General features: G+C 44.3%; 1 protein-coding gene across 1 annotated transcript in view; it reads left to right on the plus strand.

Annotated features, from left to right (window-relative positions):
- NRDC (nardilysin convertase) overlaps positions 1-17,111 on the plus strand; it is an 853,803-nt gene that overhangs the window by 625,967 nt on the left and 210,725 nt on the right. The window contains exon 29 of the mRNA XM_044086887.1: positions 15,201-15,291. Within this exon, the coding sequence (XP_043942822.1) occupies positions 15,201-15,291 (91 nt within the window). The remainder of the gene's footprint in view (positions 1-15,200; positions 15,292-17,111) is intronic.

A 17,111-nucleotide genomic window follows, 5' to 3' on the forward strand; every position in this document is an offset into this window, starting at 1 on the left:
CTTCTAGTCAATGCAGAACAGCGGGCTGTTCCGCATTGAACAGAAGAGGACATGGTAGAAGCCATGGTTGTTGTGGCAGCCACCAAGAGGGAGCTTGCCCAGGAGAGCTGCTCTGTTCATCCCCCAAATAGAGAATCCCTGGCACTGGACAGACTTGGCAAAAGAGTTTACGTCTTTTCCATATTCACCTTGAGGGCATTAAACTATTTGTCTCACTTTACGAGGCTACAAAGGGACTCGGTAAACATACTTTCTAGCTCAACCCGAGGGTTCATGTCCACCAAGGATCAGAAAACCTTTTTCTTTGTGACTGGCCTCCCTACAGTCACTAGCCAATGCATCCATGAGATTGATTTCCCACGCTGCAGAGGATACCTCAAAGGCTGCCGATTCGACCATTGCCATGAGACGTCATGCCTGGACGAGGCTGTGCAATTTTGCGGAGCCTTTCAAACAAGCCTTTATTAACGCCCCCTTTGACGGCTCCACCTTGTTTGAAGCAACTGTTTGAGACTCTTCCCCCGCAGTGAGAAGGACAGAAAGATCTTGTCTGCCATTGGAATACGTTTCTCTACCCCGCAGAGGACCTTCCCCAGGAACCAGCGTGTGAATAAGAAAATGTGGTTTCGAAAGTCACAGGGTCCTTTTCTAGACACTGGGAGGATTTCTCCATGAGGCAGAGGGGGGGAAATAATAAAATGGAAGACACTGCCCACGTGGCCGAGGGGATCCGCAAAATCAGGAGTCAAGGGAAACTCCTCAGGACAAACCTTTCCAATGATCCTGAACAGTTGCCTGACTGTCATCCTCTGGAGGCAGTCGGGGGTGATTCTCCTTGCACACAAAGCCTGGGAGGCCATCACAAGCAACAGATTGGTGCTAAGGATCATATCCAAAGGAATACTTCATTCCCTTTTTGGAAATTCCCAAGAAAAAACATTACCTCTCCGATGTTCCACCCAATCAGAGGGAGGACGCGGTCCACGAAATGGGACATCTTTTGTAAAAGAATCATTCAAGAGTTCCCCCTGATCAAGTCAGATCAGGCTTTTACTCTAGATTCTTTAGTACTCAGACAGGGGACTTGAGACCTGTTTTGGATCTGATCTCTCTGAACAAATCTGTAAAGCACACAAGGTTCAGGATGGTCACAGTCCTGTCAATCTTGCCTTTCTTGAAGGTGGATGAATGGATGTGTTTTGTGGACTTGAATGCCGCATACCACCATATAGAAATGGGCAGACACTTCAGGCAATTCTTATGTTTCAGGCTCGGAGCCAGACATTACCACTTAGGTCACTCCCGTTTAGTCTCACCACAGCCCCCAGGGTGTTCAGCAAATGCTTTGCAGTGGTGGCAGCACATCTTAGACTGCAGGGTTACCAGATTTTTCTGCATCTGGATGACTGGCTTCTGACTGCTTCCATCCAGGCATCTACTCATCCAAGCCCGAGACTACTTACTACAGTTGGCCCCAATGATAGGGATAACTATCAACATGCAGAAATCCCATCTGGATCCGGTTCATTTCATTGGGGCTCATCTGAATACAAGGACATCCTGTGCTTATCTGATGACAAACAGGGTAACGAATCTAAGCAGTCATAGCAGACAAATTCTAACCATACCTCAGCCTCCAGCGAGTTTAGTTCTCAGGGCATTGGGTTCAATTGTGGCCACTATAACTCTCCTGCCCATGGCTCATTTCAACATGAAGATAGTGCAGTGGTGTTTCAGTTCAATGGTCACTGCTCCGAAATCCTCTATCTTCCCATAAAATTGTCGGGAATGTGCAAGAAATCTCTGCTTTTGTGGCTTTACTCCACAGACATTACTGAAGGAAGTCCATTCATCCTTCCAACCCCAAACGCCACATTGACCATGGACTCCTCCCACTGGGGGAGGCATTATCTGGGTCAAACAGTCCACTGCACGTGGACGCCCCAGGAGACTAAGTTGCATATCAGTGTACTGGAGATTACAGCGGTTCTTCTAGCATTGCAGGAACTCAACAACTTTCTTCCTCTAGGGACTATTGCAATTATAACGGACAACATGTCAGTAGTTTGGTACATCAAACTGGGAGGAACCAGGTCCTACCCCATTTGTCGAAGGGATGAGAGTTTGGCAGTGGGCTGTCTCTACCAACTGCTTTCTAGCAGCAATAACATTCCGGGGGAGTCCAACATATTAGCAGACCTGCTCAGTCAAGTATTACTGATGCCTCACCAGTGGTCTCTGAATCCGTCAATGGCAGACATGATCTTCCACAAATGGGGTCTTCCCTGCTGCGATCTGTTTTCATCCCTTTTCAACAAAAAATGCAGCAAGTACTTTACCTTGATCCCTCCTCAGGGACAGTCACCCAGGGACATTCTAGTCCATGCTTGGCCCCTCTGGTCTTCTCTGTGCCTTTTCTCCTATACCAATAATTCTCAAGTTCCTACCGAAAGCTTTCAGGTTGCAGAGCAAAGTAATCCTCATTGCTGCCTTTTGGCTTTGACAAACCTGGTTCACCTTTCTTTGCTCTCATCTGGTTTGCCCTCCAATGAGGTTGGATCCGGTCCCAGATTTGCTGCATCACCCATCAGGGCATCCCCATTTGGACATACAGGGCCTAAAGCTAACCACATAGATGTCCTTCAAGGATGCATCTGCAGTCCTTACGTATGGGTTGTCCTGCCTCAGGCAGCCCTTTGGTCGGCCGGATTCCAAAGTCTGGGTCCGGCGTCGGCTGATGTCGCCCTTTCCCCGACGTCAGAGCGCCTGGGGTATAAAAGTCAGCCGACGCCATCTTCCTCCGTCTTTCTTGCCGCGTGGTGCCCGAAGCAGAAGCAGTTCGCAAGTGCCGGTCGGCCAGCTCCTGTAAATTCAGCTACCGAAGACTTCAGAAAGCTAAGTACCCCATTGGGGACTCTTTCTTGCCTCAGCCGATGTCAGATCAAACGCTTAAAGTTAATAATTGCTTGACTTGTGGGAAACAAATACCTCATAAGGATTTCCATTCCTACTGCCTCCCTTGCCTAGGCCCAGACCACGACGTCTCAGCCTGTACTGCCTGTGCCTCCTTTAATCGACGCACTCTTAGGCGTCGGTCGGAGTTTGCAGAGGAATTTTTGGGGCTAGTTTCTCTTATAAAATGCCGTCGGAGACTCCGACTTTTCATTTAACCAAAAAACGGAAGGACAAGGACCGACACACGCGGACCGTGGTTTCGGCTTTAACCACGCCTAGGCCTACCGCGAGTGTCTCGGTCTCGGCTGAAACAGAGTCCTTGGTACTTCCGACTGTGGAAACGGTACAACCGACAGCCTCGACCCTGGAGGTTTCTTCGGAGTCGGTTATGGATTTACCCTCAGAAACCGGTGTTCAGGAAACTACCAACACCATTCCCTTAGACAAGACTACCCCAGCATGTGGAGCAGCCAGGCCCCCTGCATCCATGTCCATTAAAGCATTCACTAGGGCTAAAGCTGCTAAGCAACAAAAAACTCTGCCTCCCAAGACTATTTCTCAGGGATCCACTACAGGTTCTCAGATACTAAGTTTGGCTGAGGATCTTATTTCCTTAATCAGGGGATCCCAGCCTCATCCGGACAGGGGCTCTCAACCCCCTCTAGACAAAAGGCCCAGGGTTGAGTCCGCTGATCCTCAGTCCTCTGATGAGGCCTCTGATGGCTCTGCCCTATCAGATTACCAGGAGGAGGCCTTCACGGCCTACGAGGATTCTGATGCAGAGGAATCCATTCCCTCTGCCTCCCCTCCTGAAGAGCTGTCCTTTGGGGAGACCCTTCACTCCATGAGAGAGCATTTCCAATGGCAGGGCCAGGAATTCTCTGATTCCAGGAAGAGATTAAGGACTTTTCTTTTACCTCAGCATAGGCCTTTGGCTATTCCTCTAGTTTTAAGTGTCATTGATGATGTGTATTCTGAGTCTAGCACTACCCCTGACACCCTTCCTCCCGCTCCTGTTAAACCCGATAGGTACTACAGGGTTCCGGACTCGCATCATTTCCTTTACAAGGCCCACTCTGCTGACCCAGAAACTATTTCCCAGGGTACTAAAGGGGTTGCAGCTGCCACTACTAAAAATGCACTCCCCTCTGAAAGGGAGTCCAGGGCTTTAGAGAGATGGGGTAAAAAAGTGTATACTTCTTCCACTCTGTCTATGAGGGCTTTAAATTGTCAGTTTCATATGATACAGTACCAAGAGTATTTGTTGGATGAATTGCAGAAAAAGCTGTCTTCTCTTGAACCCCTAGACCGTAAGTCACTTCAGGATCTGGTACATAATTCACAACAGGTTAACAACCATTTCTTGCAGTGTGGTTATGATGCATTGGAAGCTTCATGTAGGTCAGCAATGACAGGTGCAGTCATACGTAGACATGCTTGGCTGAAGGAACGATCTCTGCCAGATCATGTTAAGGCTAAGCTTCTGGATGCTCCACTAGAAAAGCAAAAGTTATTTGGCTCCACTGCTCAGGAGGTCTTAAAGAAATTTGAGGAAAAGGCTAAATCTGTACAAACAGTCAAAGACTTCCTCCAGGTACAACCACCAAGATTCAGCAGAAATTGGCCTTCTAAGAATTGGTCCTTTCCGGAAGAGAGATATCAAAGAGGCAAGAACAGGCGTGCCAGAGGTAGAGGAGGCTCCTACAGAGGACGTCAATGGCAGCCTCCTAACCAGCGAGGTAGTGCAGGACCAACAACTGCTGCACAAGGACAGACTCAATGACTTCACCTTGATCCCGCCAACCAGGGCTCAATTAGTAGCACCTTTGGGCGGAAAATTGTCTTTATTCTCAAGAAATTGGCACAGTATTACAAGGGACAAATGGACACTGCAAATAATAGACAAAGGATACAGGTTCCATTTCCATACATTACCAAAAAGAAAAGAAATGCCAAACCTGCCACCAAATCAAAGGGCAGAGGCTTTAAAACAAATTGCCAACCTATTGCAAATGAAAGCTATAGAAAAGGTTCCAAGGATTTTATTCCAGACTATTCCTTGTCCCAAGAAAAGAAAAACAATGGAGGCCTATTCTCGATTTGTCCGCACTCAGTACTTATCTCATTGTGCCAAAATTCAAAATGCTGACCCTACAGCAACTCCTTCCCATGCTGGGCAAGGGGTCTTGGCTGGTAACTCTAGACCTCAAGGAGGCATACCTGCATGTCCCTATCAGACAAAGTTGCAGAAGACACCTCAGATTTCTTGCAGGTTCAGAGCATTATCAATTCTCAGCATTGCCCTTTGGCTTATCTACTGCACCCAGAGTATTCACGAAATGCCTGGCATCAGTAATTGCACACTGCAGACTTCAGGGGATTCAAATATACCAGTATCTGGATGACTGCCTTATACAAGCGGACAGCCAACAAACTTTGGAAAAACATTTGAATTATGCCATCCGCCTTCTGCAGGCCTTGGGATACACAGTCAACATTCACAACTCAAGACTTGTGCCATCCTAAAGAATAACTTTTCTGGGTGCGGAACTAGATACAACCACCCAAATGGCTTTTCCTCACAGAAGAAAAACAAAGACAACTACCGGATTACTTCAAAAATCTGACAAAACAAACTCAGATGACTGCAAGGAAAATCCTGCAGGCCCTGGGTTACATGGCATCGTGCATTCTTCTGATTCCACAAGCAAGGCTGCATATGAGAAAACTACAATGGTATCTAAGGAGTTTATGGTCTCAGCACAATCACAGCCTAGAAACTTTGATACCACTCATTCCATGCCTTCAAAAGGAATTCCTGTGGTGGGCCCAAGCAAGCCAGTCAAACAGGGGTCTGCCTTTCAGCAAACCAGTAACCAGCCAAACCATTACCTCGGACGCTTCAGACCATGGATGGGGAGCACACATGAAGGACAGATGCATCCAAGGACTATGGTCTCAGAAAGAATTGCGCATGCACATAAACCAAAAGGAAATGCTAGCAGTGATACATGCAATTGAGGCCTTCAAGCACTTTCTACATCAAGGCCACCTGCTAATAAGGACAGACAATACCACAGTTATGTGGTACATAAACAAGCAAGGAGGTACCCATTCCTACCCTCTCTGCAGACTAGCAATGAATCTTTGGGAACTTTCCCTAAAACTCAAAATAGAGCTGCAATCCCAGTTTGTGCCAGGAAAAGACAATATACTGGCAGACAGCCTAAGCAGAAATACCATGGATCCACATGAATGGATGCTGCACCCAGACATCGTCCTTCAGATAACACAATTTTGGGAAAGGCCGGACATAGATCTTTTTCCCTCCCACCACAATCATCAGCTGAAGAAATTCTGTTCAAGGACATACCACCCACAAGCATGGAAAGTGGACGCCCTCTCTTTCAGCTGGAATACTCTAACAGTGTATGCATTTCCACCTCTTCCACTAATGACCAGGGTCTTACTGAAAATCAAGACAGAGCAGCCAAAAGTGATTCTAATAGCCCTGGACTGGCCAAGGCAGCACTGGTACCCACTGTTACGATGCCTGTCACACACGAAACTGTGGCCTCTACCACAATGGTCACTTCTTCTGACACAGCACAATTACAAAACTCTGCACTCCAGCCTGAAAACCCTGCAGCTGACAGCCTGGAGAATACCTTGACTCCTCACCAGGAAAAGCTATCCAAGAGAGTGAAGGATATCATCATGGAAGCTCGCAGACCTTCCACGAGAAAGGCATACTCAGCAAAATGGAAAAGATTCCACACTTGGAGCACCGCAAAGGGCCTAGATGCCACAGTGATGAGCATGTCACATATCCTGGAATACTTGGCAGAAATGCTCCACAATGGCCTTTCTTACTCTTCCATAAAAATTCATGCTTCAGCAATTTCAGCAGAATACAATACTGATCCACCTGTTTTCTCTCATCCTCTCCTAAGGCAGTTTCTAAGAGGAATTAAAAACATCAATCCTCCAAGAAAACCACCAGTGCCTACATGGGACCTTAACTTCATGTTGGAAAAGTTGACTCTACCTCCCTTTGAACCAGCAGCATCTTCAGAGCTACAGTTCCTGTCTTGGAAGACTGCCTTCCTTCTGGCCATAACCTCAGGAAGAGTATCTGAATTGCAGGCACTCATGGCAGTACAACCATTTCTTATTTTTCATCAGGACAGAGTCTCTTTGAGAACCAATCCTTCATTCATGCCAAAGGTGGTATCCAGGGTCTCATTGAACCAAGCTATTCACCTGCCTACCTTCTTTCCAGATCCGCAAAACAAGGGAGAAAAACTTCTGCATACCCTAGACATTCACAGACAGTTACGCTACTACTTGGACAGAACTAAGACTTTCAGAAAAACTGACCAGCTGTTGGTAGCATATGCTGCAGGCATCCAAGGCAAAGCAATTTCCAAACAGACAATTTCAAAATGGATAGGAAATTGCATTTGATTCTGCTACTCTTATCATGGAAAAACTGTGCCAGCTAACATCAGGCCTCATTCCACCAGAGCCACAGCCACCTCCACAGCCTTTTTAAGAGGGGTGGCTACCAAGGACATTTTAGAAGCTGCTGCATGGAGCTCCGTGCATACATTTTCCAAACATTACAATTTGCCCTTATATTCCAGATCCAGAGCAGGATTTGCTACGGCAGTCCTGCAGGGCAATTTAGCTACACCATCATTTTCTTAGATCCTACCACCCCCAGCTTGGCTATGGTATTCTACCCATATGTAAGGACTGCAGATGCATCCTTGAAGGACATAGTACAGTTTTGCACCTACCATAAATGTAGATGTCCGATAGGTATGCATCTGCAGTCAGGTTTTCCCTCCCTCCTTCCCCTCTTATAGCTAGCTGGGGTTATCTATTATGGTGTGTTTGTTTTTTATTACTGTGCATGTTTGGAATATTTTGCATTTCTCCAAATTTACCCTTCCTTAGAGGGCACCTGGCATCTGGGGCAAGAAAAACTGAGGAAGATGGCGTCGGCTAACTCTTTTATACCCCAGGCGCTCTGATGTCGGGGAAAGGGCGACATCAGCCGACGCCGGACCCAGACTTTGGAATCCGGCCGACCGAAGGGCTGCCTGAGGTAGGACAACCCATATGTAAGGACTGCAGATGCATACCTATCGGACATCTACATTTATGGTAGGTACAAAACTGTACTTTTCTCCACTTCCGATTATGGCAAGACATCCCAGGCTTTCTTCCCCATTCGAGATGTTTTTGTCTCCTCAAGTAGGTCTTCGACAAATAAGATTTATAAAAACTAGCGGACAAGATTTTCTGTCAGGGCAGAACAAAGACGGATCATTTTACAGCACCAGTGGTGGTCATACTTGAGTTTTTGGCTTCCCTTTTCAGTGATGGAGCTAGTTATTCAACTGTCAAATTCCAGTTGGCAGCCATATCCAATTTTAATTTTGGCTTTGATTTCTTATCCTTTGCTTCTGGTAAGCTTTGTAAAGCTTTTCTTAGGGACATTTTCCTGCTCCGGCCTCCAGTGAAAGATCCTACTCCAGCGTGGGATCTAACAATGGATGTTCTTCGTGTTCACTGTTGCAGTCATTACATTTGGGTTATCTGCTTGCAGGTAGCCCTCAGTCGGCCTGATTAACAAAGTCTTGGGTCCTGCGTCAGTTGCTGTCCCTTCTTCCATGACGTCAGGTTATCAGGGGTATAAAACATGCAGCCGATGGCCATTACATCAGTCTTTCTTGCCGTGCAGTGCCCGAAGCAGAAGCAGTTCGCAAGTGTCAGTCGACCAACTCCTGAAATTTTCGTTTTCAAGTTTCAGAACCAAAGTCTTCAACTAAAGCTAAGTACCCCATTGGGGAAACTTTTTCTTGCTCCTTACCAATGTCAGTAAAAGTTAATAATTGCATTACTTGTGGAAAGCAAATACCTCATAAAGATTTTCATTTGTACCGTATTCCTTGCCTACGCCCTAACCACAACGTACCTTGTTGTCTGTTTTGTGCTTTATTTAATCAGCGCACTATCCGTCGTCTGTATATTTTCACCTCTAAATATTTTGCTTCTCGGTTTAGTTAGCCAGAAATGTCATCAGTTAGCCATCCAACTACCGGGATTCCGGAAAAACGCAAAGATAAAGACAGAAACAGGCCGCCGAGAGCCAAAACCGCTGGCGACGCTTCTCCAAAGCCAGTCGTCAGTTCGCCGGTACTTAGTGAGGCACTTTCTCAGCCCCTGATACCCGCTACTTCTGATTTACAGGCCTATACTGAGACCCATTCGGAGTCCGGTGTGCCGCGAGATGCTTCAACTATGGAACCCGCGGATGTCTCTACCTTGGATGGGTCCGGAGCCGCTGTGCAGGCACTGGCTTCTGAGGGTATATTCAGGCCTACGGACTTGCATATTAAACAGAAGCCTCCTTCTTTATTTAGGCCTAAATCTCGATCCATGCCTAAACAACCGATGCCCAGGTCACATGCTCAGGCCTCTATGCCTAAAAAACAAATGATAAGAATTGCTGAAAATCTAATCGGGGGTAGCCACCCCCCCCCCCTTCTAAGAGGCCTACGACTGAAGTTGATTATAAATCTTCTGATCAGGATTCTGTTTTTTCTGACTCTTCTGATGGCCTGGATTTGCCCATGCCTACTTATGAGGATTCTGATGCAGAGGACTCTATTCCCTCTGCTTCCCCTCCTGAGGATTTTTCTTTTGGGGAAACCTTACATTCTCTAGGGAGCATTTCCACTGGGAAAGCCAGGATTTTTCTGATTCAAAAAAGAGGCTTAGGGATTTCCTTCTCCTACCTCAGCATAGGCCTTTAGCTATTCCTCCTGTACTAGACATTGTTGATGCTTTTTCGGAATCTAGTTTGGCCCTTGATTCCCTGCGTCCTGCTCCCAGAAACCTGTCCGATACTACAGGGTCCTTGAGTCCCACAAATTCCTTTTTAAAAATCCTATTGCAGATCCAGAGACTATTTCACAGGGGCCCAAGGGCATTAAGGCTTCTACTACTGAAAATCCTACCCCTTCTAATAGAGACTCCAGGGCGCTGGATAGATGGCGTAAGAGGATTTACACTTCTGCAACCTTGGCCGTTAGGGCTTTAAACTGCCAGTTTCATATGTTGAAGTATCAGCAACATGTTATTGGACTGCTTAAACAGAAAATGATGTTGATTCCTGACTGTGTGGGAAATAAAGAATTACAGGATTTAATGCATTCTGCTGAACAAGTTGGAAAACATACTTTACAATGTGGTTTTGATTCATTAGAGGCCTCTTGCAGGGCTGCTGTTACTGGGTCTGTGCTCAGAAGGCATGCTTGGCTTAAGGCGCAATCTTTTCCTGATCATGTTAAAACTAAATTGTTGGATGCTCCTTTAAATCAGGACCGCCAGCTTGGCAACAAGGCGGAGGAAGTTTTTAAAAAGATGGAAGATAAAGCTAAATCTATGCAAACTATTAAAGATTTTTTACAAGTTCAGCCTCCTAGATTTAGTAGGCACTGGCCGTCTAAGAATTGGTCCTTTCCAGCCCCTTCCAGGTCTTAAGCCAAACCCAGACACAGCAAAAACCCCAGGTTTCAGTCCCAGGGGACACACAGAACTAAGCAGGGGGGGCCTCCACTTCCAAGTGACTTCCTTTTAAAATTTCCAAGCACTTATCAACTGACTGCCCCTTTGGGGGGAAAGATTGCTCTTCATGCAAAGAATTGGGAACCCATCAACCAGGACAAATGGGTTTTAAATATAGTGTCACAGGGATACAGATTTCACTTCCACACGTTGCCAACACCAAGCGGGTGGCCGGACCTACCCCCAAATCAGTGGGCAGAGGCCCAAAAACAAGTACTTTCTCTCTTAAGCATGGGGGCTATTCAACTGGCACCAGAAGAGGAAAAGGGGCAAGGTTTCTACTTCAGACTTTTCCTGGTACCCGGAAAGACCATTTATGGTGTCCTACCCTGGACCTATCTACTCTAAACACCTTTTTGGAGATTCCAAAATTCAAAATGCTGACTCTTCACCAATTACTTCATATGCTAGGCAAAGATGCCTGGTTGGCAACACTAGTTTTAAAAGAAGCATACCTGCACATCCCACTCAGGGAATCTTGCAGAAGATACCTACGCTTCAAAGCAGGCTACACGCACTGTCAGTTCCCTGCACTGCCCTTTGGCTTATCTGCTGTGCTCAGGGTATTCACAAAGTGCCTAGCTCCAGTTATTGCATTTTGCAGGCAAAGAAATATTCAAATATACCCATACCTGGACAATTGCCTAATTCAGGCAGAAAGCCCAGACATACTTTTGAATAATCTGGCCTTTGTACAGTGGGTTCTAACTTGTCTGGGGTACACCATAAACGAAAATAAATCACACCTGGTACACTGTCAACAAATTATATTCCTGGGAGCAAGCTTGAATACAACTTCCCAGATGGCTTACCTCACGCCAGAGAAACAAATTCATTTGACAGCCTACTTCAAACAAGTGGCCACAAAAACCCTGCTATCTGCAAGACAAATACTGCAAGCCTTGGGGTTCATGGCCTCCTGCATTCTTCTAATTCCAAATGCAAAACTGCATATGAGGAAACTACAGTGGTATCTAAAAAGCCTATGGTGTCAACATTCTCAAGACCTGGAAACAATGATTCCTCTCATACCTTGCATACGCCTAGAGTTCCTTTGGTGGGCAGAGGCCTGCCACCAAAACAAAGGACTATGTTTCACACCACCCCCTGCCGCCCAAACCCCAACAGATGCATCAGACTATGCATGGGGGGCTCACCTGGCAGGGAAGTGCATTCAGGGCAAATGGAATCCAAGTCAAATGCACCTGCATATCAATCAAAAAGAAATGTTAGCTGTACAGAATGCTCTGACAGCCTTCAAGGACCACATTCTTCCAGGGCAATTAATGGTAAAGACGGACAAACTCCACTGTTATGTGGTTCATAAACAAGTAGGTGGGTACACATTCTTACCCCCTCTGCAGACTAGCCATGGCATTGTGGAACACAGACTTGCGGTACATAGTGCACCTACAAGCTCAATTCCTGCCAGGAAAATTAAGTACACTGGCAGACGGACTAAGCAGAAACCTCATGGACCCACACGAGTGGAAACTGGAACCAAGGATTTTCAACATGTTGACAAACAAATGGGGGAGGCCAGATATAGACCTGTTTGCCTCTCCCCAGAACTACCAATTGGACAAATTTTGCAGGAGGACTCCCCACAAACAAGCCTGGAAAGTGGATTCTCTGTCCTTCAGACGGAAAAACCTATCAGTCTATGCCTTCCCCCTCTACCTCTGCTCTCCAAAGTACTACTAAAAATCAAACAGGACAAACCAAGAATGATTTTGATTGCTCCAGACTGGCCGCGCCAACACTGGTACCCCCTCCTACTCAGTGTGTCACGGTGAACTCCATGGCACCTGCCTCATACTCCTTCCCTGCTGTCTCAGCAGGAGTACCAGATTCTGCACCCTCAGCTTCTAACACTGAACCTTGCAGCCTGGCTAATTACTTAATCTCTCCTTTACCATCCCTCAGCAAATCTGTGAGGGATATCATTTTAGAGGCAAGGAGGCCTAGTACTAGAAAATCTTATGCTCAAAAATGGAGAAATTCTGTGCCTGGAACCAATCTCAAGGGATGAGCACAGCAGTGCCCAATTTACCTCAGATTTTACAATACTTAACTGAGATGCTTCACAAGGGCCTGTCTTTTTCCTCCATTAAAATCCACACCTTAGCCATTTCAGCTCATTGTAACACAGAACCTCCCCTCTTCTCTCATCCACTGCTCAAGCAGTTCCTCAGAGGGGCCAAAAATTTGAGACCACCCAGGAGAGCTCCAACCCCAGCCTGGGACCTTAACTTTGTCTTGGAGAAACTTACTCTACCTCCTTTTGAGCCAGCTGCTACTGCAGACTTAAATTTTTTTTCTTGGAAAACAGCTTTCATTTTTGCAATCACTTCAGCTAGAAGGGTATCTGAATTACAGGTCCTTATGGCAGTGGAGCCTTTCATCATCTTTCATGCGGACAGAGTGTCCCTTAGAATCAATCCATCCTTCATGCCTAAGGTGGTATCCAGTGTGGCTCTTAATCAGTCCATTCATTTGCCAACCTTCTTTCCCAATCCACAGAATAAAGGGGAAAGGATACTGCATTTGTTAGATGTGCACAGAAAACTTAGATTCTACTTGGACAGGACTAAACCTCAAAGGAAATCTTAACTGCTGGTGGCATTTGCTGCAGGAGCAGAGGGGAAGGCTATTTCGAAGCAAACCATTTCTAAATGGATAAGCCATTGCATTCATTTTTGCTATAAGCACCATGGAAAACCTATCCCCCACGGGATCAGACCTCACTCCACCAGGGCTGCATCTACCTCTACAGCCTTTCTCAGAGGCATCCCTACCAGGGACATCCTAGAAGCTGCTACCTGGAGTTCTGTACATACTTTCACCAAGCATTATCATTTGCCAATTTTCTCTAAATCCAGAGCTGGCTTTGCCACTGCAGTCTTGCAGGGCCTTATAGCTGGCCCTAATGCTATCTAAATTCCTCCTCCCAACCATAGCTTTGGGAATCTACCCAAATGTAATGACTGCAACACTGAAACACGAAGAACATAGTTCAGTTGTGTACACTTACCATAAATGCAGATGTTCGAGTGTATTCACTGTTGCAGTCCTGGTTACCCTCCCTCCAGCCCCCTAACTTTTTTTTGGCTATGCCTCTCCTTTCCTTTACTATGGTTAAAAGCCTTTTTGGTGTATTTGCTTTTTTGTTGGAGGTGTATCTTTGTGCTTTTATATTTAATTGCTTCCCATTAGGGGGCACCTGACATCTGGGGCAAGAAAAACTGATGTAATGGCATCGGCTGCATGTTTTATATCCTCTACGACCTGATGTCATGGAAGAAGGGACAGCAACCGACGCAGGACCTAAAACTTTGTTAATCAGGCTGACTGAGTGCCGTCTGCAAGCAGATAACCCAAATGTAATGACTGCAACAGTGAATACACTTGAACATCTACATTTATGGTAAGTGTACACAACTGTACTTTTTGCAAGCTGCGATCCACCCATCCTTTGAGCCTGCAGCTACTGAGGATTTGAAATTCCTTTCTTAGAAAAAAATTTTTCTAGCAACTATCACATCTGCAAGAAGAGTATCTGAACTTCAAGCCCTTTCTTCTAAATTTCCGTACTTGGTTTTTCACAAAGATAGAGCTACCTTGCACAATAATACTTCATTTTTACCCAAGGTGACTAAGGAAGGAAACATAAATCATTCCATCAGTCTTCCAGTCTTTTTTCCCATTTATCAAAACGAAGGTGAATAATACCCTCTATTTGTCTGATGTTCATAGACAGCTTCAGTTTTATTTACATAAAACCAAGCCCTTTAGGAAGTTTGATCGGTTGGACATATCCTTTTCAGTTACAAAAAGAGGTAGATCAATTACCAAAGTCTCACTAGCCAGATGGTTGAAAGACTATTACTTTTATTTATTTTTCCAAAAATATTCAATTACCAGGACCTATTAAGGCCCACTCCACAAGGTCTGTGGCTTCTTCTCAGGCTTTTCAATCTAGAGTTTCAATTGAGGATATTTATGCTGTAGCTACTTGTTCTAACCTCCACATGTTTGTTTGGTTTTTTTTTATGCATAACAAATTAGACATCATTTCCAGGAGTAGAAATGCTTTTGGTTCTGCTGTTCTCCGGAATATCCTTCCATGAGGGCCACCCTGGATTTTAGTAGCTGGGGACTCCATCTCACAAGTTAATGAAATGAAGAGGACATAAGATAACAAAGTTACGTTCTTACCAAAACATTCCATCTGTGCTGTCCATCTTCATCTCCATTAACCTTCCCATCCCCCTACCCTAGTCTTTGGGAAGCCTGGTTGAATGTTCAAAGGGATTTCTGTTCCTTATGTTGAACTCCTGAGATTTCTTATTTAGACAGCTGTGCAACTGCTATTATGTAAACATGTTTAGGTGCCATGCTTTCTGGGGCATTGTGGGTATAGAGAGAAGCTCAAGCTGTAAAAAGCGGCCAGTCGGTTCCGAGGGTCGGAACCGATTCCCACAGGTTAATGGAAATGAAGATGGACAACACAGATGGAACGTTATGGTAAGAACATAACTTATTTTGATTCATGGAATTGTGTAATTTCTGACAAACTAATACTTTTTTTTTTTTTTTTTTAGCACTGAAATAGTTGACAAGAAAATTGAGGAATTTTTTAGCAGTTTTGGAGACACATTAGCACAGCAGACTGTTGAAGCTTTTCAAACTCAGGTAAAAGGAGGTGTTCTTCTTTGAATAATGATATTGTACCTAATCCATATTCTGGCATTTTAATTGTTCCTCTTTAAGTGCTGACAAAAGGAACAAATGCTGCCAAAAGTGTTTAGGCTTTATTCATTTTGTTAGTTCAAGTAGTTTTGGAGAACCAATCTACTAAGAAAGAATAAAATCCTAAAATTGGCGCTTTCACGTTCTCTCACTAAACATTTCTTCAGACAATAAAAACATACTAACACACATTTCTTAAATATAGCATCAACCCTAGTGACATCACTTTGCCAATTAACTAATAAAAATATTTAAAGCCACAGACACATTTATACAATAATAATGTGTTTTATAAATTATAAAATAATGTCCTGAATGTTAAAACATCGTACAAAGGCATATGGCTAAGCCATGGTGAAAATGTTTTATATTTTAAAAAATGATTAAACATAAAACAACCTTTAATGCTGCAAAGGTTTAGCAGCTAGAAAGGGTTTTAGGGAGACTTTCTCTACAACAACATTGAATTTAGGGAGTGATGTTCGACAAAAAGAACTTATCCCAGGTTCAGCAAATGAACCAGCGGTTGTTTGCTCCCTTCTCCTCATCAAAGGATTGAATATACCATAGAGAAGTCTGAGTCGAGGGAGGAAGAGGCGCAAGTCATCAGAGGATGGGAAACGCCAAGTGCAGAAAAGGAGCTGGCAGAAAGCGAGTGTGAGTTAATTATTAATGTGTCTAACTATACTTTGACTTTGAGAGATCAGTTTTGAGTAAGGGTCTATCTTTCATAACAGCAAGAGACACTGATATAACATATTTTATTATTGATATTAAATGCTTTACTAGAAATGTTGCATTGAAATTACTTTATAATGGTCAATGTGTTAGTGATTCTGGTGTGTTCAAATTACCTAGTACCTTCATACCTCCTAGTCATCCGCTTATGGGAAGCGTTTGAAAAAGCTTGTGAAAGGGCTTGATATGAATTATATAAATGTGGAAATGTTAGTAAGAAACGGGATTTTTATAATTTAAGTAAAGCGGAGTTTGAAGCATTATTAAGTCTTCAGAATAATCAGTCTGTTATTAGACAGGCTGATAAGGGGTGATTGTGATTCTGGACAGCAAGAAATATAAAGAAAAGATGTGCTCAGTGTTAGATGATATAACCACTTATCAACGTATAACACAAGAAGGATTGAGTAAGTTAATATATTTTGTTCATGCTGAGTTCTATGATTTATTAATGTGTAATGTGATTAATGGAGAGCTTTATAAATATTTTTTAGGAGAGATGCCAAATATTCCTATAATTCGAGGTCTATCTAAAGTACACAAAGATGTAAATAACCCTCCCTTGAGATGAGTAGTCTCTAGCCAAGGTTGGTTGATAGAATCCCTGTCTATTTATGTTGAAAGGAATTTAAGGGAAGTGGTGAATAGAATAGTTACTACTACTACTAGGGATACACAGCATTTCCTAGAGTTTTTTGGTGTATGCTCATTCGAACTGTTATAAGTTTACAGTCATGTTTGTTACTCCAGATGTGAAGACTCATTTTACAGCAATTCCTAATGAAACTGGGCTTTGATTATATTGCATTGCTTCTAGCTAAAGAAGGCGTTCCTAATGATAATATATTAAGATGTGGGTCTATATTATAACCGCGAAAGCCCGTTTCAGCGAATATATAAACATCAACACATGTTGTTCGAACCGCGAATACACTGAACGCCCTAAACCACAAAATTCAAAATCTTGAATAGTGATAGTTGGCCCTTCTGCGGTATAGCTCCGTAAAGTAAGTGTGCGATAGTTA

Source organism: Protopterus annectens, chromosome 10.part0, assembly GCF_019279795.1.
Source record: "Protopterus annectens isolate FY-2018-M chromosome 10.part0, PAN1.0, whole genome shotgun sequence".
In the NCBI taxonomy this organism is placed as follows: domain Eukaryota; kingdom Metazoa; phylum Chordata; order Ceratodontiformes; family Protopteridae; genus Protopterus; species Protopterus annectens.